Source organism: Adiantum capillus-veneris, chromosome 2, assembly GCF_014529385.1.
Source record: "Adiantum capillus-veneris isolate H3 chromosome 2, ASM1452938v2, whole genome shotgun sequence".
Taxonomy (NCBI): Eukaryota; Viridiplantae; Streptophyta; class Polypodiopsida; order Polypodiales; family Pteridaceae; genus Adiantum; species Adiantum capillus-veneris.
Window position 1 is genome coordinate 135,329,089 of NC_140932.1, and position 24,759 is coordinate 135,353,847.

The window sequence follows — 24,759 nt, forward strand, 5'->3', positions numbered from 1 at the left end:
GATCTAGCTTTTTGCTTTCAAATACAATCAAGCTTCCCCTTTGCATAAGCACGACTCCAACGGCCTTATTACTTGTGTTCATCTTCAAGACAAATGGCTCATTCGGATCTACTCTAGTCAATATAGGTGCAACTATTATATAGCTACTTTAAGCTTTTCTATTGTGCTTCTCTCCAACTTATATTTTTACTTTTTGACCTCAACTAGTATGTTAATGGGACTACAATCTCTGCGTATTCCTTTACGTACTATCAGTAAAATCTTGACATACCAAAAAAATTATTTAGCTCTTCAAGATTTTTTGGTGTGCGTAGCATTGCAGGGCTACACCACGGCAGCGAGCGATAGGCATCGCGATAGCGACGTTGAGCAGCATGAGAGAGAGAGAGAGAGAGAGAGAGAGAGAGAGAGAGAGAGAGAGCAATGGATACTAATGAACACCCTCTACTTCCCAAGCCATTGTCTCCACACACACACTTTCGTCTTCCTCGTTGAAGTTTGATAGGGTTAAAGGTCGGGTGGATCCGTTCACGCATAGAATGCAACACCTCGCCCAATACCAATGTCGAATACCTAAAATTCCTCTACAAGCAATCTACCACAAAAGGATCTGGTCGATAGCTTACTACCTAACCATGAGAGAATTAGTGCCCCTCATCCCTGGACGCTTACTTATGGTGTGGCATGCCTATCCCAGCTGTTGGGACACTACATTTGGATAGTCTCGCCCTGAACCCCGCCTCTGACCTGGACGTAGCCATTACAAGCTAGGTGACAAGTATGGCAAAGCAATTGTCATTTACTATGAGGTTTCTATTTGGGATCTTGAAGATCATTGCAAAGATTTCTCTTCTTAAAGAAGACAAGTTCTAGAGAAACCCTCTAAAGGACCAAGATTTTATGCTAGAAAGGTTGTATCATGAGGTATACTCACTCAAGACTCTTTTTTAACTCATTTATTAGTTCCAAACTTCCATGTCTTTTAGTACTTACTTGTTCTTGCCCAAATGAATTTCTTGAAAGAGAGTTTCAAAGACTTCTAAAGTAGTTTCGATGTTTATAGAGCCTTTGTATTTTCTCTTAGATTTTCAATGTAATGTAAGCATGGATAAATGGTCATCATGGCTATTTTATCCGACACACAGGACCTAACAAAGCTCTCATGTGAAATCCTCTAAAAAAACTTCTTGCCTTTGAAAAATGCAATGGATAGATTGAATTCCTTGTTCCTGCTCTTTTCAAGAATGAAATGGATTGCGAGGAGGTTCTTTAGCATATAAAAGATAAATTTTAGTGGCGAACAAAAATCTAAAAGAGAACCTTCTAAGTATCCCTATACCAAAATGGCCATTTGAAGGTTCATTTTCACATTTTCTAGTTGGATGGCTTCTTTGTATGAAGTTTACAGCCGAAAAGCTTTTTAAGCCACGTTGTTCTATCACAAGAAGATTTAGAAATTTTCTCGTGTCGGAAAACAGAGTTTTTCAATATTTTTCATACAATGCATAACATCATGAGCTTCTGCTCTAGAGGCACCGCATACCTAGCTAGGTACGATCGGGGGCAGGGGACCACCGGCCCCCCCACTGGGCCGGCAGTCCCCTACCGCCAATCGTACCTAGCTAGGTATGTGATGCCTCCCTCACAGAAGCTCATGATGTTGAGGCAAGTCACAATGTGGGAATTATTGTGAGAATTTGTCCAAAACTTCTTGTGTATGTTTCTTAGTGGACTAGAAATATTGGACATTGAGTTTCAAAATCTTTGCCCCATCATTATGGATAGTATGTAAAAATGCAATTAGATGTTAAAAAAAAATGGACATCTTTTACAACACTTCTATTTTTTAGAATTTCATCTTTTATGCTAGTGCATATATAATTATATTGTATTTCCTTTGTACTACAAACATGCTATATATGATTGGAGAGGCAGACCTTGTGATTTTATCATGTTTTCTCTCTTGCTCCACTTGTATTTTCCTTTACTCTTCTCGTGTCTTCTTCTCTGTGGATCAAAATTTGGACTTTTTGCGCTTAGCTCGTTGCTTAAAACATGTCCCAAGTTTAATGGGAGCAAACCAAACCCCCCTCCACTTGTCACTTGGCTTGTAGCATTCCTTTCTAACTTGACCTTGATTTCTTTGTTATCTTTAGGGGATCTTTCTTTTTCTTTAACCCTCTTTCCTCTTTTTCCCCTTCCTTCTTCTCCCTTTGCTCATGGATCTAGCATTTTTTCTATTCATAGTGATATAGGGGAGATCACCAAATATTTCATCCATACGTGAACACACAATCCACTTCAGATTGTGTGTGGTACCATTGGCGGCCATGTCATTGGCCGTTGTGCTCGCAGAACCATTGATACAATGTTCATTGTCCCTAGGCATGACATGCAACAATACATTGTGTGCTAGAGATAGTCGTCAAGAACGCATGAATAGCAAATGAAATTAAGATTTGGATTTTGGGGTTTACATGGCACTTAAAACTTGAAACTTCTCATACAAGTATTAATATTTCAAAATTTTTTAAAATTGGACGATACTACTACTACGTCCACTACTAGGAGACTTAATATAAAATCGTTAGTTACTCTAAAGATCCCCCCCCCCCGCCCCCCCCCCCAAACCACCACAAGAAGATTTAGAAATTTTCTCATGTAGGAAAACAAAGTCTTTTTCAGTGTTTTTCATACAATGCATAACATCATGAGCTTCTACGAGGGAGGCACCGCATACCTAGCTAGGTATGCGGTGCCTCTTGAGCAGAAGCTCATGATGTTGAGGTAAGTCACAGTGTGGGAATTATTGTATGTATTTATCCAAAACTTCTTGTGTGCTTCGCACTACTAGGAGACTTAAAATAAAATCTTTAGTTACTCTAAAGATTCACACTATTTAAGCATTAAAAACAAACAAACACCCCCTACTACTTCGCACATGAAAAAAGAAAATGCATCGCAAAAAATCCATTGTCCACTAGTTATTTATGTTTCTAAAAGCATATTTATTCACAACATTCCATCGATTAAACATGTGGATTAAGCATCGAATAAGCATCATATGATTAAGCATCGATTATGATATTATAAAAGAGCATCGATTAAGCATGGTATGATTATGATAGCTTCTATTAAAATCATGATAATTTTATGTTAGACTACTTGACGTCCTTTCTCTCTTTTTGCCAAAACTATAGAACCAATCAAACATCTCACGCAAGGTATTGTACTTTCTTGGCACATCATGTTGTTTGTTTTTTAAGTAGATTGCTTTGGCTTGATAAGGTGAGCAATCCATCTATTGACTACTCCAAATGCTTGACAGATTATAGGTGTCGAAGAAATATCCACCATGTGCAAAAAGTATATTGTATAAACAAAAAAAAAAACATTTCTAATCCTAACCAACAAACAAAGAGACTTAGTGATAATTGCAAACTTGGAAGCGGTGACTCATCAAAGTTTAATTTTGATTTGTCGAACGACCTAAAGAGTTTGTCAAAGATTGCCACATGTAAATGCGCTTTAAATAAAAAGAATGCTATGTGCCCTTATAATTGAAATAAGGGCAATATTAGCTCAAAAAGACGGATACAACATTGAGAGAGAGAGAGAGAGAGAGAGAGAGAGAGAGAGAGAGATAGAGAGCAAAAAAGACACTAAAGAGGAGGAAAACATGCTGAAGGAAAAATGAAAGAGAAGAAAAACACCTATTTATATGGGCACAAAAATTCTTTTGACTTTCCACCTTCATATGTCTTTTTATTTTCTAAACTCACCCTTCGCTTATGCACTTAATATGTTTTGAAAGAATTTTTATTTTTTCTAAGACTGGGGAGACCTAATTGATTATGACACAAAATTTTGCGCAACTCACCCTCATCTTAATTTGAAAGCAAATATCTCATCTTAGTCCCACCCATTCTAATTTGTTGGGTCTATCACGTGTACTTAATGATGTCCTCTTACGCTTTGTTAGCACAATGGAACCCTACTCTAGCAACAAATGTATGTCATGCTCTCTGATGTGGGTGCTCCTCAATGCAATATGCAAGAAATCTCACTCCATAGAAATGAACACTATAGAACAATCTGAAACAAGCAAGACTCACTCACATGACACATTTGTAGACTTTGAACCCCATGGAACTTGACTAACTCATGGGACCAATACATCTAGATGGTAGCACACTCAACTTCAAGCCCAAACCTCACAGGTACAATGCGGAGGCCGAGCCTTCGAGTGCGCAAGGAGAGAGCAGATGTAGGAGTGCTAGGCTGAAAGACTCAACTTAAGCATATATACAACCATAAAGAGCAGCCAACGACCATCACAAATACCATTGACAATCCAGCTACATCTATCTCCAAACTATTGTGGCGATGAACTGGCCACGGTGTCCACTAGATGACCACTCCATGTGTCTGCCACGTGTCATTACCATGCAAGAGTGTAAGCAATGTGAACCCAAGACCAACTGTAACTACCTATCCATTGCAAGTGACATTGTAGTCATGCTACACCTAAACTAGATAGAATACCTTCCAAGTTCTCGTGTGTTCCCCCTCAATTTTACAAAATCCATATTCCAAGCATGCTCAATGTTGAGCATTAGCAACTTATCAAGAACTTCAACGCATGTATGCAAGACAAATGCACATTGGCAAGCATAATGGACCAAAAAGGAAACCATTGTGGATCTTACATGCTGCTGTTGGAAAATACACTTTGATCATAGCTGAGGATTTGAGACCAGAGTAATAGTGAATATGAGGAGTGAATTGTTCACCGTTTTGCAAAGTGGAATAGCCTTTCACTGAGCTTGCTCAGCCTTTACCTGTAGCACCATTCTCAATCTTAGCTTTTCCACCCCTGCCCTCGGGACTCATTGTGGCACTATCAATGTGGATAGATACATCCAAAGAGCAATTTTGATCTAAAGGCTGACCCTACAGCTTTCCAAGTACTAGCTTAAGAGTGCAAGGTGGGAAGCCTTCTTACTAGCTTAAGCACAGGGTGGAAAGCCTTCTAAAATTCTCAAGAGGGAAGGAAAAATAGATATATACTTGTAATGTGACAAAGATCAAAATTAAGAAGCAAAACAGTGGATCATTTACTAACAATTTGAGGCTAGTAACTTTGCTTTTTTTATTATTTATCTGACATCATTCATACAATTGGACATGGCCAAACCCAAGTCTGCAAACACTGGGATAGGTGGACTGATGATGCAAATGTTACGGTATGGCTCTTGGCTGAAAAACTGAGTACTTACAAGAAAGGATATCTGTACCTCATATTAAACTCATTCTATTTATTCTAGCACCTGCCATACTTAGCTCTTATCATCACCAAACCCCAATGCATTCCAACAATATACAAGGACTGAGGTGTTTGTATCTTTGTTTACAAAGCCAAGCAATGCAAAAAAAATGCAGTGTTAAGGCCGCTCTAAGCATACATTTACAAAGCCAAAGTGGAGCAGAAAATTGCCATGATTGAACTTGCTGCTAGAATATGCTGTGCCACCCTCCCAAACAACATATACTTCTTGTCAAACTATAGATGTGCCACCCTCACAAACAACATATACTTCCTGTCGAACTACAGATTTCCAAACAAAATATGCTCATGTCGAACTATGGATTTACAGATCAAAATTTGTTTGCTCTTCATCAAGGCACCTGCATACAACTAGTATATGAAGCTCGGGACCTCAAGAGGGAACTCAGCGACTTTTGCAAGAAATTGTGGCCCCTCGGGCTTAGTCAAACTGCACAAAAAAAAGACATTTTGTAAAATGTGAAATCTCCTGTGTGAAAATTGCTCACAAATAATCTTCTGGTTCTAGTCACACCAACTACCTTCCCGGAACAAATGTAAAAGCCCCTTCTATTGAGCCATTAGGTTCATTCAATGGACTACAACTTGCATATGTGTAAGTCCTGCCGCCTCTCCTTAGCAATGGATACTAAAAATTCACAAAAGCTTGTTCAGAAGACCGAACAGTATGTAATTTAGAGTCAATTAGTCACCATTGATACCTGTCCAATAACACCACCCCCACGCACTTCATTTCTGAATGCTCCATCTTCTCGTATAATCCAATGCCTGCTTACCAGCTGACAAGAGTTATAAACATTGGTAGGTGAATGATCCTCTGAAGCAAGGAGTCGCATACGGATTGAGTATGCGAACATGTAGTTCGCAAAATTGATATCATCTTCCAATGTGGAGTGCTCTGGTACAAAAACTGCGGAGCTACGAACCTGCCACACAAACAATTCACTATGAAGAACCCCCCTATTTCGCTTGCATTCATAGGGTACTTTAAAAAAAAACCCTGTTAAAATGTCGACATGAAGAGATTGGCTCCTCTTTTTCATGAATTAACGGTTTTTTTTTCCAGAATGGATTTAAAAATCCCGTGTTGCAAACTCGGACTCTTGAGTCTTGTATCAATGGATTGCTTCAATCCTCCCAAATAGTTGCAAACTAAGATCTGCGATTTCTTATGTGGCAGATCTAGAGGCCTAATTATACTCCAAAACTACTTAAAACAAAAGCTCGTTACAAATAGTTGGGGAATGTACTCCAAACAATGAAACAACCATATGCATGCCCTCAGAAAGAACCAAGAAGAGATAAGGCAATAACAACAGATCAATCAAGAACTCTACCACTATTATAACATCTAGACAGAAAAATTGCAGAAATTGCTTCAAGAGAGTCAGCTTTAGAATGCAACAATACCTGTTTCTGGCAAGTTTAAAGCCTCTGGAGAGTGAATGAAATGAACTTGTATGCTAATCAAAACTGTCTACTTGGTTTAAAAATCAAGGCCACACTAACCTGTACACCATCCGTGACAGCCTCCGAGCACAAAGGGTCCAACTCGGGATATAGGCTTATGCTGTCATACCCGTCGAATCTCTGTACAGTATACGTTCCACTGTTTAGCCTCGAGCTGTACATCTCGAGCCAGCGCAACATTGAATCTTGTGCATCTGCAGCTTCTGGAGTGCGAGGAACACAACTCATCAATCCTCCATGAGTTGCCAAATGCCGAGTTCCCACGAAAAGCGAACCATCCTGGCAATCAAGCAAAAAAAACTTCTGCAAAGGAAAGGATGCAGCTACTATCACCCACTTTCTTGCATCCCCTAAATCTCCCCACTGAGGTATAAAATGCTCAGTCAGCACCAAAGCCTTCTGCAAGGAAACAAAATGCACATCAACTCTATGCTCATAGAATCTGTAACCACCAAACAGGCCCACGTAATCTCTATCAACTCCACTGTCCTCATCAGAGTCATCCTCTTCGTTCAAATGTGGACTTCTATCTTGCCCACCACAAAAACGATAGAGCACGCGAACTGCTAATGGGAGCTTCCAACCAAGCTGCCCCTCAAAATTGTTGAGGTCTTCTTCTGAAACACCTGGCCGAAGTGAGTGAGCAATTTCTGGATAGTTAATAGATGTCCAATCCCTCAGAGAATCCCAACACCTTTTTGCTCGAACAACCACAGACCGTGGATACATACGAAAATTCATGCACCAGAGCTTGTAAGCCTCCTGTAAATCATCAAATTTTCTTGTAAGGCTACCAAAATTCCAGGTTTCAGGTGAAGGGAGCTACATTTTGTAGAAACAAATGAGCTCACCTTAGAAAGTTGAGGAACAATATTCAAGATGTTCTTCTCAAATGAATAAATTAAACACATAGTTACCAGTCTAAACAATTGGAATAATGAAAAGAAATTTCGTCCTCAGTTGCTAGCTTACCAGTATATTGTGTGTTGGATAGTGCTTCTCATAGACACTCAACAGATGTAGCAACAACAACCATCCAAACCCAAACAGGCTTTAGATTTGAGATAAAAAACCCCTCAAGAAGCAGATACACAAGGATGCAAATGAACCTGTTCATCCCTGAGCATACTTTACATGCATATTGAACGTTCTAACTCTATCAGAATGCAAACAGTCGTGGATGACTCTAGACACAATAGTTCAGGCTTCATATGCACAGCAGTAGAGTCCACTATTTGAATGATAGCTACACCACATCCCACTCTAGATAGAGCCCCCTTCCCAATGGGAGGCCACACTTGATGTAATAGACTTGGACACCCCAAGCCAAAGAATAAGTGCAACACACACGAGAGAAACAACTGAGAGAGAGAGACAACACAGCACGGCGAATTTCCGCGCCCAGAAGTATTGGCCCCAAAGACTAGCGCCCCTTCTTGGTATTTCGTCAGTATTATTATTGCACAAGTACAAGGTTCCCCGAGGGTCCTCTCTCTCCGCAGCAGTGCTCCCAAGTAAATCTGCCGGCAGAGGAGGCCCTGGCACCCTTTTAAAGGCCTTGGTCAAGAGCAGTTACATGAAAAGCAATGGTCTAAAAGCATCTGGTAGCCAAAAGCTAGCGCCCCATGGGCTATTTGTACGGCGTGCCACCCTCCACGTCAGCATATGTCAATGCAAATTGCGGCACGATTTACAAAGGCCCGTCCAACCTGCCAAGTCATCATCTGCTACGTGAATTGGCTCTTGCTTTTATTTTATAAGGCTTTAGGCCCCTCGGACGGGGTACCATAAATTGATACAACTTAATAAGGCAGTTTCCCTTAGTTTGGGCCACTCGGGCGTGTCAGCTTACCTTTCACTTTCCTTTCCTTGTGTGTCACAAACTGCTGACGTGTCAAGCCACTGAAGAACGGAGCCAACCTGCAGATCCCGGTTGAGGGGGCTAAACCCTAAGAAGCAACAGTAGAAGTAGAAGCGGCATAAGAAGTTTTACCAACTTGCGAAGTCTTGCCGAGTGGCCTATCTTTAAAGAGGAGTTCCCACCAACTTATGGGACCTCAACCGATGGGACCCAAGAGACCTAAAGACATTAAAACAAAGCTGGACCCACTCACACACGCAAATATTGTGTGATGACGTGGCGCACGGAAGACCCGCAAATTACGCTAGACTGCTGACGTGGCAACCTATACGGAACTCCAAGATTTTGCACTTGCTTGATGACGTGGCAACTGTACGGATTTCCGCAAAATGCACTGGCAGCTTTTGGGCGCTAGTGCTTTTGGGACCCGATGCTTTTGAGTTTGAAGCTTTTCATGTAACTGCTTTTCATAGGCAAAGGGCCTTTATGTGCATAGGGCTCAATCTCCGGCACACTTCCAGGTGAAGGTGCAAAGCGTGGAGTACCGGCATTGTAGTGAGTTCAAGCAATATAAAGAAATACCGAAAGGAGCGCCAAGGTTTGGGGCCAGTGCTCTCTTAGGGTGGAACACCGCCATTCTGTGCCTCGTGTGTCGTGCATCTCTTTCAGTTCAGTTGTTATTTAAAGCGCTTAAAGTTGTTCAATCTGTTCTTTTCTGTTGGCACGTGGTGCTCGTCTTGTGACATTGTGAGCCAAGGCCTATTCTGGAATGAGAATCTCCTTCATCTCTTCCACTTCGGGCTGCTCCTCTGGCTCCCTATCCACTGGCACTTCACCTTTGAAAGGTCTCAATAGAACTCGCGTGAAATGCATTGTGAAACTTCCAAGTATCTGGTAACTTCAGCTTGAAGGATACATAATTGATCTTCTCTTGAATCTGAAAAAGGCCATAGTATCGTATACTGCTTTGGAAAAAGCCGCTCCTTATCCTTCCGTTTCCATAGACGTGCCTTCTCAAACCGTAAGAGAACCTAATCATCCTCCTTCAACTGCAAGTGATGCCGATGCTTGTCAGCTACCTTCTTATGCCGTGCTTGAGACTTCTCGAAAGCCTCCCGTACCTTGGCAAAAGCAGTGTTGAGATCCTGTGTATACTGATATGCTTCAAAAATCTCATCTTTGGTGCTCAGAATAGGTAGAACCTTGTCTCGATGATCTCAAGCACTACCTTCCCCGTAGACATGTGAACCATGTTATTGTAGGCAAATTCCACCAAGGGAAAAACTTTTCCCATTGAGTCTTCTGATCAAAGATGTGCGTGCCACATGACAGGCACCATGTGCCAACGGAAAAGAACAGACCGAACAGATTTTCAGCACTTCAAATAACAACTAAACAGAAAGAGATGGACGACACGGGGAGTGGTGAAGTTCCACCCCAGAGAGCATTGGCCCAAACGTTGGCGCCCCTTTCGTATTTCTTTATATTACTTGAACTCGGTACAATGCCAGTACTCACGCTCTGTATCTTCTCACCGAAGCGTGCCAGAGAATGAGCACTCTGCACGTATTTAAAGGCCCTTGGCCTCAAAAGCAGTAAACTCAAAAGCATCTAGTCCAAAAGCATTTGGTCAAAAGCTGCCAACGTATATCACGAAAATCTGTACAGACTGCCGCGTCAGCAAGCCAGCGCAAAAAGCGGAAATCCGTACAGGTTGCCACGTCACTAGCAAGCCCGAAACCGAGAGATCCATACTGGTTGCCACATCGTCAGTTTTTACACTATTCTTTTTTTTGTGTGTGTATGTGTGTGTATGTGTGTGTGGTCCAGCTTTATTTTAATGCCTTTATATCCTCTGGGCCTTTATATCCTCTGGGCCCCATCAGACTGGGTCACAGAAGTTGATGGAACTTCAACTTCTTTTGTTGCTTCTTTTTAGGGTTTAGGCTCCTCGGCCAAGATCTGAAGGTTCTATTCTTCAATGGCTTGACACGTCAGCACTTTGTGACAGTACAACTTGAGCAAGTCCAAGACCACTGACTTGGCCCTCTCCGATTGCCCATCTATCTGTGGGTGGAACGAGGACAAGAATTGTAGCCATGTGCCAATATTCTCCCAGATTGCCCTCCAAAACAAGCTCGCGAAACGAGGATATGTATCTGAAACTATAGATTCAAGTATACCATGTAATCAAAAAATCTGCGAGACAAAAAGCTTAGCTAGATTGTCGGCTTTAATTGTCTTCTTTACCAAAATGAAGTGAGCCTGCTTGCTAAATTGATCGATGATTGTCCAAATGCCATCATGCCCACTCTGAGTCTTGGGAAGATCAAACATGAAGTCCATTGCAATGCTCTCCCAAGGTCAACTAGGAATAGGTAGAGATTGTAGTAGACCCTGTGCCTTATGCATGTCAAACTAGACCTTTTGGCATACCAAGTGACTGAGAATAAATTCATCCACATCCTCGACCAATAGAAATACTGCTCTACACCTTTCAAAGTGGTGTCTATGCCGCGATGGCCCGAAAAAAGTGGCCAGTCGCACTCTGTCAAAACCTTGTTGCTCAACCCCTGAGTGACACCCAACATAGTTTTCTACATCAAATAGCCTTCCTATAGAGAATAACCTGCAATTGTCTCTCCACTTTGTAACCGGTCACAGATGTCTAAAAAATCTGGATCCATAGCGTACTGACTAACCGTATCCTCGAAGCTCTGATGATGAATGGTCGCAATAGCTGAAATCTGAGATCGCGAGACAACACGTCTGCCACCTAGTTCTTTCATTTAACATTGACGATCTGAAAGTGAAACAGCGACAAAATCTTAGTCCATCTCATACGTTTGTTTAGAAGTTGTTTCTCGGATAAGAAGTATCCCAAACTCTGGTGATCAGTGAACACAGTGAAGTCGACTCCAAGTAGAAAATGGCGCCACTGAGTAAGAGCATGGATAATTGCCAATAGTGTGCAACCCGCTTTGGTTGCGAGAACATTTTGCTCTCATAAGCTATAACATGGTCGTCCTGTGTTAAGACTGCTCCCAGACAACCACCACACGTATCACAATAAACCTCAAATGGCTTTTGCAAATCGGGTAGTACGAACACTGGATCAATTGTCAACTTCTCTTTTAGAGTTGTAAATGTTGCAATCTTAGATGGTCCCCAAGAAAAAGGATTTTGTGTCAAATGTGCAACGAAGAAGCAATGTCCGTGAACTATCGAATGAACCATCGGTAATACGAGCACAAACCCAAAAAGCTTCAAACTTCATGTATATTCTTCAAATCTGGCCAATCCCAAATGGTTTCGACTTTGGCTGGGTCCATTTTTACACCCTCTACAATGTGTCCCAAAAAGTGTATTTCTAGCAAGAAAAACTCGCTCTTTTTCCCATTAACCACCAGTTGATATTGCCGTAGTGCCTGGAAAACTTGTAGCAGATGGTACCTATGCTCTGCCTCACTCTTGGAGAATACTATGATGTTGAAAAAGGTACCCACAAATGACCGATACTCTAAAAATCGTGTCCATCATCCTATTGAACGTTGCAGGACTAAAAAGTAGCATTTAAGCGTGCGAAGTACTTGAAAAAAAAGGAAAAGGGGGGTGTTAAGGTTTAAGGCTTGGGATGTACCAAATGCGTTTCGCTCCATGTGGAGCTCATCAGTGGTAGTTAGGAGTAGGGGATTTAGAATGTGCTAGAGGGGAGGGGTGTTTTATATAGGATGGTGTAGGGTTGGGGTGGGATTGGGGGAAAAAAAGGGGGGGGGGGGGGGGGGGGGGGGGGGGGGGGGGGGGAGTTAATAAAGGAGAGTGTACTAGAGGGGGAGAGTACTAGAAAAGGATTGATTGGGATTTTACCAAATCCACTAATGGAAAAAAAGGGTGTGTTAGTGTGTAGTGACTGCAAAACGTATATTGTACGGGGTAAAATATTGGGGGGAATTTTGCAGGGAGTAGTATAGGCAAAAGGACTATTGAGGAAACTTCTTACAAGAGAGAATCATAGGGGGGTACACATAGAGGGGAGTTAAATTAACCAAAAGGACGAGGCGGGGGTGTTGGTTTGCAAGGCGAGGGGGTGTTGGTTGGCAACCAAGGGGGGATGTGAGAGTAGGGTGGGGGTCCAGATTGACTTGAAGTGAGGTGTTTATTACAAAAAGAGAGGTGTTGGACTTAACGGAGGCATTGAACAAAAATCTGGTATAGTAAAAGAGGTTTGTAATTCCAAGTGATGTATCTCCAAAACTTGGTATAGATCCAATAGTGTGTATTTCAAGTTACAAAACTTGGTATGGATTCAATAGTGTGTATTCCGAAGTAAAAAACTAGGTATAGATTCAATAGTGTGTATTCCAAAGTAGAAATAGTGTGTATTCCAAAGTTAAAAAACCCCGCACCTTTTAAAGGAAAAAAAAAAAGGGGGGGGGGGGGGGGGGGGGGGGGGGGGGGGGGGAGGAAAGAGAACTTTAGGAGCAAGGGGGGAGATGCTGATTCAAAAATATGGTGTTCAAGATGTACATTTTGAGGAAACAAAATGTGCAGTTCATTCTGAAAAAGAGGGGGTACAATCTTGAGGAGGAGGGGGGTTTTGGCTGGGAGGGAGTTTCTGACAAGAGAACCTTCAACCTGCAAAACAAGAGGTAGGAGTTAGGGTGAGCAACCTCCTCTGGTTGCGAGAACATTTTGCTCTCATAAGCTACAACATGGTCGTCTTGTGTTAAGACTGCTCCCAGACTACGACCACATGTATCACAATAAACCTCAAATAGCTTTTGCATATCGGGTAGTACCAACACTGGATCAATTGTCAACTTCTCTTTTAGAGTCGTGAATGTTGCAATCTCAGATGGTCCCTAAGAAAAAGGAACCCCTTTTTGTGTCAGAATGTGCAACGAAGAAGCAATGTCCGCGGGCTATCGAATGAACCACCGGTAATACGAGCACAAACCCAAAAAGCTTCAAACTTCATGTACATTCTGTAACAAACTGCTGACGTGTCAAAGCCAAAAGAATGGAGCCAACTTACAGATGATGTGGCTGCCCGACAGCAAAAACCCTAACCCTAATTTCTGCCAGAAATCCTAACTGCTGAAACCCTAATTCTGGAAACCCTACCCTAAAACCTGCAAGCCCTAATTCTAGAAACCCTAAGAAGAACAAGCAACATAAGAAGAAGTCCTGGGACCCCGTCCGATGGGGCCCCAAGTGACATAAAGGCATTAAAAATAAAGCAGAACACACTCAAAAGACTTTGCACATCAAAATATGATGATGTGGCACTTGTACGGACGTCCCGGAATTCGTGGCGGATTTTTAGGAAAATCTCAAAATTTTAGGAAAGTGATTTTTTGGGGTCAGCTTTTCATATTTGATGCTTTTAGGCTTTGGGCCTTTAAATATGAGCCTTGGGGGCCCTCTCTGGCACTTTAGCGCGCAGATTGCAGAGCAGGTGCTCCTCGGCTATTGTACTTTGTGAATCGGTAGTAATATAAAGAAATACCGAAAGGGACGCCAAGGTTTGGGGCCAATACTCTCTGGGGTGGAATTCCGCCACTCCGTGTCGCGTGTCGTCTCTCTCTCTTTCAGTTCAGTTGTTATTGAAGTGCTAAAAGTTTGTTCAGTCTGTTCTTTTCTATGGCACGTGGTGCCCGCCTTGTGACACATTCTTCAAATATGGACAATCCCAAATGGTTTCGGCTTTGGATGGGTCCATTTTTACACCCTCTACAAAAACAATGTGTCCCAAAAAGTGTAATTCTCGCAAGAAAAACTCGCTCTTTTTCCCATTAACCACCAATGGATATTGCCGTAGTGCCTGGAAAACCTGTAACAGATGGTACCTGTGCTCTGCCTCACTCTTGGAGAATACTATGATGTTGAAAAAGGTACCCACAAATGATCGATACTCTAAAAATCGTGTCCATCATCCTATTGAACGTTGCAGAGCATTTGTGAGACCGAAAGGCATCACCAAATACTCGTACAATCCAAAGGGCATCGTGAACGCGGTCTTGTATATATCTCCAGGAGCGATCTTGATCTAATGATAACCACTTTTCACATCGATTGTGCTAAAACAAGTAGAACCCTATAGCCTATCCAATATATCATCGATCTTGGGTATTGGAAACCTGTTCTTGATGGTGATTTTGTTAAGAGCTCTATAATCAATGCACATCTCCAAGATCTATCTTTCTTCAATACCAACGACATTGACAAACCGTAGTAAGGCTGAATTAGACCCTTCTCTAGAAGCTCTATTACTTGGTTCATAATTTCCTCGTTTTGGGCTCTATTAACTCGGTACGATGGCCAGTTTGGTGGCATGTTGCCAAGAATCAAATCAATGGTATGATCTCCAGGTCACTAATTTCCTCGCTTTGGGCTTTGCTAGCTTGGTAAGATGGCCGGTTTGGTGGCATGCTGCCAGGAATCAAATCAACGGTATGGTCGTTTAGTAAGCCTTCAAAGAAGCAATCAGCTTGAGCTTGCAAAAAATCTTGTCGTCCCTTCTCAAAGAATGCAATATGAACCAGCGAAGTCCAAATGCTAATCAAGTGGTACCACAACCTGAAAGGCAAGCCATCGATGATATCAAAATCAATATCAAGAACCTCATCTGGTTCTACGTACAAAATGTTTGCAAGTCACGCAATTCCAGTGATTTCGAAAGATTTTCCATTCAACATGCAAAGGCATTGTGGTTCTCTTTCTATTGGCAACAAATTTGTAGTTTCTATTTATAGTGAGGGGAATTGAAGCTTATCCTCTTATATTTTATGCATCTCAAGTGAATGACCAATGTGATCCCATTATTTATTTGCCCTAAAGGTATTTATTTTGATTATTCGATATGTAACTGCGAAGCGCAATTCCTAAGGGCGAGACATAAGGTCCCCTAGGTAGTATGTAAGAAGCACCTAGTTCCCATTGTATTATCATCTAATTCATTGCCAAGTTTGTTGGTTCAACAACTCTCTCTCTTTCTCTCTCATGCATTCTCTCTCTAGCCCTACGCTTCCTCATTGTCAACTTTGACATGGTATCAAAGCCCTCGGCTCATCGATAGCAAGGGGAGAGCGGCACACAATGAAGGCGAGGAGCAGCAATTGAAGAGCCGCAATAGTTTCAACGCCATAGAGAGGATAAATTGGCGAAAGCGTTTTTTGAAACGCTACCAATCGGACGGCAAGTTTTTAGCTTTGAAAAGCTTAGCGATTTGAACCTCTACGGTCTGTGTTTTCCACCTCGCGGTGCAATAGCATTGTGAAACGTTGTCAGGATCTTTTCTCGCCAAAGCTGCGTTTTGAGACGCTCAGAATTCAATCAACAACTTACTGCCTTTGTCAAGTGAATTTTGAAACACTTCTTCAAAGAGGAACTATGAACCAACAATTCCTACCCCAAAAAGGGGAGCTTTTTGAAACGGTACAAACCAAGGGGGCTCAAGCGCGCTGGTTTGCTGCTTTGCTAGGATTGCATTCTGAACACAAGGCCAAGGAGACGGTTACCTCTTGTGAACTCTGTTCTCAACGCAAGGCCAAGGAGGAGGAAATTGTGGGAGCTTGCACAAGACAATGACACCCCGTGCAAAAACGCGGCAACAAGCTTAAGGGAGACAACTATATTCAGTGGAAATTGATCATGAGGGTATGGTGTACACACAGAGGCTTATGGGACATGTAACAGACTTGGACACTCCAAGTCAAGAATCAACCACGACAGCACCAAATAATCACTTCAAAACAATTCACACATCACAATAGATTTGCATTGCCCCGGCGGAGTTCCGTGCCTAGAGATATTGGCCCCAAAGACTCGCGCCCCTTTCGGTATTTCTTTTTATATTAATCAGATCAAAGTACAAGAGTGTGGCTAGGGTTTCACTCTCAGACTCTGCGTCTAGATGCTCTAAGAAGTGAAGCCCTCACCACTTATTTAAAGGTTACAAGGGATGCCCAAAAGCAGAGCCCCAAAAGCTTTTAAAATAGAAAGCATCAGTTCTCTCTCTCTCTTTAGAGAGTCTTTTCTTTTTTTTTCTTTTAAAAGCAAGCTCTCTCTCTTTCACATGGCGTGTAGACCAAAAAGCAACGCCCAAAAGCTGTCAGAGCAATTTGCGGCGCATATTCCAGAAATCCGTACAACGCTCCTGCTGCCACGTGGCACCCCAGCAGAAATTAGGGTTTGCTGTCAGAAATTAGGGTTTGCTGCAAATTAGGGTTTCTGGCAGTTTTTAGGGTTTGCAGGGATTTTAGGGTTTCAGCCTGAAATTAGGGTTTCAGCTTCCCGTAGCCATGTCATCACTTTGTGACATACCCCCCTCTTGAAAGCATTGTAATGGACCGCGATTACGCCTACAAAACTGACAAAAGCCATAAACCGTCTTAGTAGACACTGACTGTTAGTACCTACGTACTAGGAACACACATCTAGCACATGTACAAAATCGACAGTCACATCACACGACATCACACAACATCACATGACATTCATTCATTCAGATCTTAGACCATGATTTATCGACAATGTAGCTAGCAATCACATCTAGGTCCAATCGGGACCTCATCGATGTCCGATTGACTGCAACCATGTCTATTCGAGATCAATCAGACCAAAATGCTACAGTCATTTCGGCTATCAGTTCCTGCACTCACAAGAAGTCAAGAACAAATCAGTATCATTATCAGGAATTCCATTTCATAAAGTCATAAAGCAGAATACTGTCAACTCGCAGTATCCCTGAAGCTCAAAGAGACATCAGTGACTCTAGTATCTAAATCAAGGCATTTGTTGACAAAGGAGTGGAGTGACTCCCCTCTTGTGCATCCCACTGCACCAGATCTCCGGCCAAGCTGAATTCTGGGTTCCATTTGGAGTAGACTATGCTAAACCAAAAGCATCGAGGTAAAGTTTCACAATCTGAGGAGTATCTGCTAGGTCCTCCTCCTCCATCCACTTCGCATCAAGTGCAGGATAATTCTTGAACTTAACCAAGAACCGCCTTCGGACTTTACCCTTATTCTTCGTGTCCTTATGTGCCAAAATCTGTTCAGGAACAAGGATCTCCTCATTTTCTTCCACTTCGGGTTGCTCATCAGCACATCACCTTTAAAAGCTTTCAAGAAACTCACATGAAATGCATTGTGAATCCTCCAAGTATCTGGCAGTTTCAATCGGAAGGAGAGATCATTTATCTTTTCAGTAATCTGGAAAGGGCTGTAGTATCGCATACTAAGCTTTGGAAAAAGCCTCTCCTTTCCCTTTTTCTTTCGTAGGCCTGCCTTCTCAAAACATAAAAGCACCCAATCATCCTCCTTCAATTTCATGCCGTGACGATGGCGATCCGCTGCCTTTTTCTGTCGGTCTTAAGACTTCTGCAAAGTCTCGCGACCCTTGGCAAAAGCCGTATTGAGATCTCGCGTATATTCATCCGCTTCAAAGATCTTATCTTTCGTGCTCAGGAAGGGTGGAACCTTCGTAGCACCTTCAACAATCTCAAATGGCGCCTTCCCCGTCGACGAATGTATCGTGTTATTGTAGGCAAATTCCACCAAAGGTAAATATCTTTCCCATTGAGTCTTCTAATCTGAGATATAAGACTTCAATAAATCTAGAACCACTGAATTGGCAATCTCGGATTGCCCGTCAATCTGCGAGTGGAACGATGACAAGAACTACAACCGCTGCCAATGTTCTCCCAAATTGCCTTCCAAAAGAAACTCGTAAATCTGGGGTCTCTGTCGGAGACAATGGTCTCAGGCATGCCATGTAATCTGAATATCTGGGCCACAAACAATCTCGCTAAGTGATCCGGCTTGACTGTTTTCTTCACTAGAATGAAATGAGCATGTTTGCTAAATCTGTCAATAACAGTCCAGATACCATCGTGACCACTCTGTGTTCTCGGGAGATCAAAAATGAAATCCATCGCTATACTTTCCCAGGGGCGGGTGGGTATGGGTAAAGGCTGTAACAATCCCTGTGCTTTATGCCTGTCAAACTTGACCTTCTGGCATACCAAGCAACTACGCACAAACTCTTACACATCCTTCTTGAGTCTCGGCCAAAAGAAGTATCTCTCTACCCCTTTCATGGTGGTAGCAATGCCGCGGTGACCCGTAAAAGGTGGACAGTGGCATTCAGTCATAACCTTTTCCCTCAACGGCTGTGTAACGCACAACATAGTCTTTTTCATCAAGTAGCCTTCCCGAAGGCAGTATCCAGCTACTGTCTCCCCATCCCGTATTTGTGTGAAAATATATGCAAAATCTGTATCTGTGGCACATTGATCGACCATATCCTCGAAGCTCCTACGATGTATCGCGGAAATAGCCAGAACCAACGGTTTCCGAGACAAAGCATCTGCCACCACATTCTTCTGTCCCTGCACATGGACAATCTGGAAGTGGAACTGTGACAAGATGTTCGCCCACCGCATCTGCTTTTCCAAAAGCTGCTTCTGTGACAAGTAGCGCAAACTCTGATGGTCTGTGAAGACAGTAAAAAAGTCTTCTCGCCCAATAATCGACCACGGCGTTGTTCTTGTGGTGCCAGGGAATCCCTAAGAGAACATCACAACCCTCCAAAGGCATTATGAAGAAGTTCTCATGCCCCAAATACCCCTGACAATGCAACCGAAGTTTGCCAATGACAAGTGTAATGGCTACGTCCCTGCCGGGTGCCGCTAGAACTGCCTCTGCAAGTGGTCTCATCCGTCGGGAGTAATCTTGAGCCGCGCCGCCAATTCCGGTGAAATGAAGTTGGCCTTGGCTCCTCCATCAAAGAAAATCAAGGCCTCTTGATCTTTCACTTTGCCCCAAGCTCGGTAAAGTTCTGTACTCTCATCCATGGTGTCGGGATCAGTACCCACACAATCTGGAACCAGTCCTCTTTTCATCTTGCCTTTTCGTACACGGTCCTCAGCTGCTCTCGAACTCTTAGGCCTTTTGTCGTTCTTGTCATTCTGTTCTTTCTATGCCTTTTTAGGGCACTTCGCGGAGATATGTCCAGTTTCCCCGCATCCAAAGCACTTCCCCTCCCTGATGAAGCGAGTCCGCTCCTGAGGAGTAAGCCTGGGTCGTGCATCCTTTTTCTCTGGGTTGCTCTTTCTTTTTCTACTTTCATTCCCAGAAGTCTGTCCGGTTCGTTGTGTCGTGACCTCATCTGTGGGGTAGGTCAGACTGCCAGAGTGAATTACAAAGCCCCGCTTCGCATGACTCATCAACTCCTGAATAGAAGCTGACTTCTGTTCCAAGCAGTGGTCTCGGATCTTTGTAGGTAGACCCAAGGTAAACCGCTCAATCTGTTCTCTAAACGAGATCTTCTTGAATGAAGAGGCGGGTAGAAAAGAGTTCCAGAATCTTTCACAGTAAGAATTCACTGTATCGCTCTTGGTCATCCGGAGATGGTTCCAAGCAGCTCGTATATCTCGCTCAAACTCTTGAGTCAACCAAGAAGAAATAAAAAGCCTCTTGAATTTCAGCCATGTAACTGGCACAGTCTTGCTTAATAGAAGCGTGGACCACCGAGTGCGAGCATTCCCCTTAAATTAAGAGGCAGCTCTCCGAATCTTGGAGTGCTCTGAATAGCGTCCTCCCGCGAAAGCGATGTCAAACTGCTGTATAAAAAAGCCTTCGAAGCGTCGGAGTATCCCGAAAAAGTATCAAACTTAAGTGCTTGGCCACCTTCCTTAAACTCTCGGACTTTCTTGCTTTTATCTTCGAGAAAGTCATACTGGTTGGCTTTGTAAAAATTCTTCTTGTTCGCATAAAAGTTTCTGTTGTCAGAGTTTGAACTGCCCGTAGACAAGTCTTTTGTAGAAGTGTCACTCACTGGGCGAGACTTAGACTTCCTTGCCCTTTCCGAAGCGTTGTTTCTTGCTTCGCTTTTTGCTTTTTCTGTCTTCTTCGCTCGAGTCTAAAGAGCTAGAAGAACTGTCAGAAGAAGAAGAAGAAGAACTAGGTAAGCCTTCAAACTTGACGCGCTTCTTCAGTTTCTTTGCCTTGTCGAATGTCGACTGACGACCCAAATATCTCGAGAAGTCAGTGCCTTTCTTCTGCTTTTGCCGTGCTGTTTGTCCTTCTTTTGCACGTCGAAAAGCTGAGCAATCCGTGCATCAACCACGTTCTCCAGTTCCTTCTCAGTATATTTCTTCGAGGCAAAAGGTTTCTTGAGAGCGGGTTTCGGGAGTGGTGTTGTGGTTCTCTGCCACTCCGTCTGTACCTCTTCCAAAGAGGTCTGGTTCATATTTTTTGCCATCTTCGGGTCCTTGGCAAAATTGAGCATCATCTTTGTTGCATCATCAATCAATTTTCGACGCTCCATCTCTCGCTGCTCCGCTGGAGTAGGCCTATGCGGGCCATACTCCGTGCCGGAATCTTCGTTGTGATCCCTGCCCGCATCTCCAAATGCAGAGGAAGTCGACTGATCATTGCCTGAAGCCATAGGTGCCGCGGAAAAAAATTTGGGGATTGGATTTCCCGTAGAAGAGAAATCAGCCGTGCTGTGATACCACTGTAATAGACTTGGACACTCCAAGTCAAGAATCAACCGCGACAGCACCAAATAACCACTTCAAAACAATTCACAGATCACAATAGATTTGCACTGGCGCGATGGAGTTCCATGCCTAGAGATATTGGCCCCAAAGACTGGCGCCCCTTTCGGTATTTCTTTTTATATTAATCAGATCAAAGTACAAGAGTGTGGCTAGGGTTTCACTCTCAGACTCTACGTCAGATGCTCTGAGAAGTGAAGCCCTCACCACTTATTTAAAGGTTACAAAGGATGCCCAAAAGCAGAGCCCCAAAAGCTTTTAAAATAAAAAGCATCAGTTCTCTCTCTCTCTCTCTTTAGAGAGTCTTTTCTTTTTTTTTCTTTTTTTTTTAAAGCAAGCTCTCTCTCTTTCACATGGCGTGTAGACCAAAAAGCAACGCCCAAAAGCTGTCAGCCCAATTTGCGGCGCAAATTCCGGAAATCCGTACAACGTTCTTGCTGCCACGTGGCACCCCGGCAGAAATTAGGGTTTGCTGTCAGAAATTAGGGTTTCTGCAGAAATTAGGGTTTGCTGCAAATTAGGGTTTCTGGCAGTTTTTAGGGTTTCAGCCTGAAATTAGGGTTTTAGCTTCCCGTAGCCACGTCATCACTTTGTGACAAGACATCAATGATAGATACATTCAAGATGACGAGTAACTTAAATCATGCGTTGATTGAGATGTAGGTAATGTGAAGGGGATGTTAGCCATTGTTGAGGCACTCATGAAGTAAATCTCTCCCACTATACAGACTTTGAAAATTGCAAGTGAGATGTGGTCAAAGCTCGGAGAAATGTTTGATAAGACTCTACAATGCAAGTTGTCACCCTTCTGTGATAGTTGTTTTTGTTAAGTTTAAAGCCTTGAGTTCTATGCAATCTTTTCAGATGAAGGCAAAGGTGATCCATGATCAGCTCTCGGCTATGAACAGTGCATTGACTGGTACTCAATTAGCTGCCTTCATACTTGTGAAGTTAGCTGCCTTGGTACTTTTGAAGTTGCTTGAGGAGTATGAGATAGTGGCAACGGCATTATGCTTGCAAACCACAAACGAAAAACTGAAATTTGATGATCTAAGCTCTTTTCTCATTGAAAAAGAAGTTGTCTTAATCTACCAGTGCAAAGTGCGAGTTTCAAAAAAAAGATGGGCAAGATGCGAGAAAAGATAAAAAGGCACTTTGCTGCCTCGAAATTGAAAAGAAGTCCCAGAGTTGTTAACTCTGGAAAGCGTGGTCATTTATCTCGGGATTGCAAATCCAAAAGCAAAAAAAAACCTCGAAAAAGGACAAAGGCAAAGGCAAGCTTGATGAGGACAGCATTGACAATGATTCTACCAAGGACTCAACGGAATCTGCCGGCGTGATATAGACTGCTTCAATCTTCTAGTTTGGTGGTGCTTGCCACAACTATGCTTCAACACCAGAGAGAGGCACGTAAGCGACAGATAGGGGCAATTGTAGCTCCCACTCCTTGATTTGGTCCCGTGTGTCAAAAGTCATCGGTTTTTAAACACTTATATTGGAGTTCAAGGCACATTGCATCTAGCAAGGACCCAATCTCACGCGCACTCGACACTATGGATGTGTTGTAGACAATTCGTTGTTCTTGGTGGGATTATGAGCAAGGTGTGTTCCAAAGTTCATTACCTTGAAAATCTTGGACATGATGTGTTTGCAGTTCGGGAATGGAGATTCTTAGACGTAGTGCGGTCTACAATTCAACTTTCTACGAGGCACCTAGATAGTTTATAAGAAGCACTCAATCCCCATTGTATATTCATCTAATTCATGAGCAAATTGGTTGGTTCGAGAAACTCTCTCTCTCTCTCTCTCTCTCTCTCTCTCTCTCTCTCTCTCTTACATTCTTCCCTATGCTTCCTCTGCATTGTCGACTTTGACATATCCTAGAGGTAGAGGAGAGTACTTTATGTTCCAAAACTTAGTTTCTATCTTATGTTTCTGCCCGAGGTATGCTAGCTTTCCATGGAGGTAGTCTTCACGATGCATTCAGCCTCTAGCACCGGCAAGGAGATCAAAGAGGGCATAGGCGACCAAGGACTCTACAAGCTAAGAGCTCTTTGCTCATTCACGAGCTCTCCTACATGATCACTATTGGTCTGGTTGCTTGAATGTTGACGCTCTTTGACGAGCTTCAAGAGCAAATGATTGAGAGCTCATCTGATGTTGGGAGTAAGCAAGGACGGGAATAAAAAGCATGAAAGTGAGAAAACACCGAATTCATAGCAATGTGCCGTAGTCATCAAAAGTGTTAATAGTGGGTTGGCGATCCTCTTCAATGAGTTATGTGCAAGCTCACTCGAATGACAAGAAAAGCAGGAACAACCTTGTAGGAAGGGCAGATATTTCCGTGATGATCAGAAGGTTGGAATAGATAAAAATCCTTCTCACAAAGGCACTGCCACACAGAATCGTCTGATGCAATGAGATGCCATCGCCGATCCACACAAGCAGAGCGGCAGACGTCTTCAAAATCACACCGCCTCAGAATGGCATGAACAACGGCGTCTGGTAGCTCCCTTTCCAAACTAGGTTCCTGAACTTCTTCCATGGGGAAATAGTAGTAGCCTAACTCTGGCTTTCGAGAGAAAGGTAGAGACTGTGCCCAGCATTTTAAAGAACGTCTAAAATCCCAAGCATATGGCACGGGGTTGTGGCTCAGAGGGGATCTAGGGCCGGGGGCGAAGCCGCTTTAATCTGGGGCCGTCGGATCATTCACTGAACAAGGGTGAACTAGAGTGTGGTTGTGTGTCATGCTCACATGGACAGCGACGCGCACTAGCGTGATGGTAAGGCTTTCGAGTGGCTCTCGGGAGGTCTCGAGTTCGACGCACACCCCGCGAGGCGCGTGAACTAAGGGTGAATTCGGGGAGCCATTTTTGTCCCCTAGTTCATCAAGCAATCGAATAGCTGAGATCAAAGCCGCTCAACGCCCCTCAATTTGGGCCCTAGATCCCACCCTGTGTGAGATAGTGACGAGGATCGCCCCCCTACACCTCCCCAAATGTGTAAACTTATTCGCCATGACGTGATCTATACGATAGCTTAGCGGTTAGAGTCAATCTTAAGGGGGAAAGAGAACGTGGGTTCAAACCTTGAATCCGAAAACGTGGGAATCGTTTGCATTCCCTAAACAATCCAACGGTCACAGCAGCCATCGATCGTAAGCCATTGATCCCACCTCCCAAACTCACTTAGTGACAAGGCTCCCCTCCATCCCCCCTTCTCTCTCTCTCTCTCTCTCTCTCACTCTCTCACTCACACACACACACACACACACACACACACACACACACTCACACACACAGATGTGCACTGAAAGTGCTAGAAAATGGGTGATAATAATATTGTCGAGCGTGTGGATAAAAAAGGAAAAGCAATTCTATGATGAGATTTTTATACAAAGGTTGTCGGAGTAATATGTTGTGATGAATAACACTTAGAGGGCTCCCCATAGGCCCTTTATAAAGAGGGCCTTCCATTTACTCAAGAGGTGCTCCCTATGAATTTCTAGCGAGCACT

At 43.1% G+C, this 24,759-nt stretch overlaps 1 protein-coding gene across 1 annotated transcript; it reads right to left on the reverse strand.

Annotated features, from left to right (window-relative positions):
• Positions 1-5,352: 5,352 nt before the first annotated feature.
• SKIP16 (SKP1/ASK-interacting protein 16) lies at positions 5,353-23,852 on the reverse strand. The gene is made up of 5 exons (XM_086490235.1): positions 23,564-23,852; positions 6,857-7,579; positions 6,049-6,273; positions 5,869-5,975; positions 5,353-5,777 (listed from the first exon to the last, which is right to left on the reverse strand). Exons 1-5 carry the CDS (start codon positions 23,786-23,788, stop codon positions 5,699-5,701), a joined length of 1,359 nt encoding a protein of 452 aa, XP_086346361.1. The 5' UTR covers positions 23,789-23,852; the 3' UTR covers positions 5,353-5,698.
• Between the last annotated feature and the right edge of the window lie 907 nt (positions 23,853-24,759).

Coding starts and splice junctions, on each gene's coding strand:
- SKIP16 (XM_086490235.1), bottom strand. CDS start 23,788: ATGGAAGAAGTTCAGGAACCTAGTTTGGAAAGGGAGCTACCAGACGCC. Junction 7,580..23,563: donor ATATCTGCCCTTCCTACAAG/GTTGTTCCTGCT, acceptor GATGATTTACAG/GAGGCTTACAAGCTCTGGTG. Junction 5,778..5,868: donor TTTACATTTGTTCCGGGAAG/GTAGTTGGTGTG, acceptor TTTTTTGTGCAG/TTTGACTAAGCCCGAGGGGC.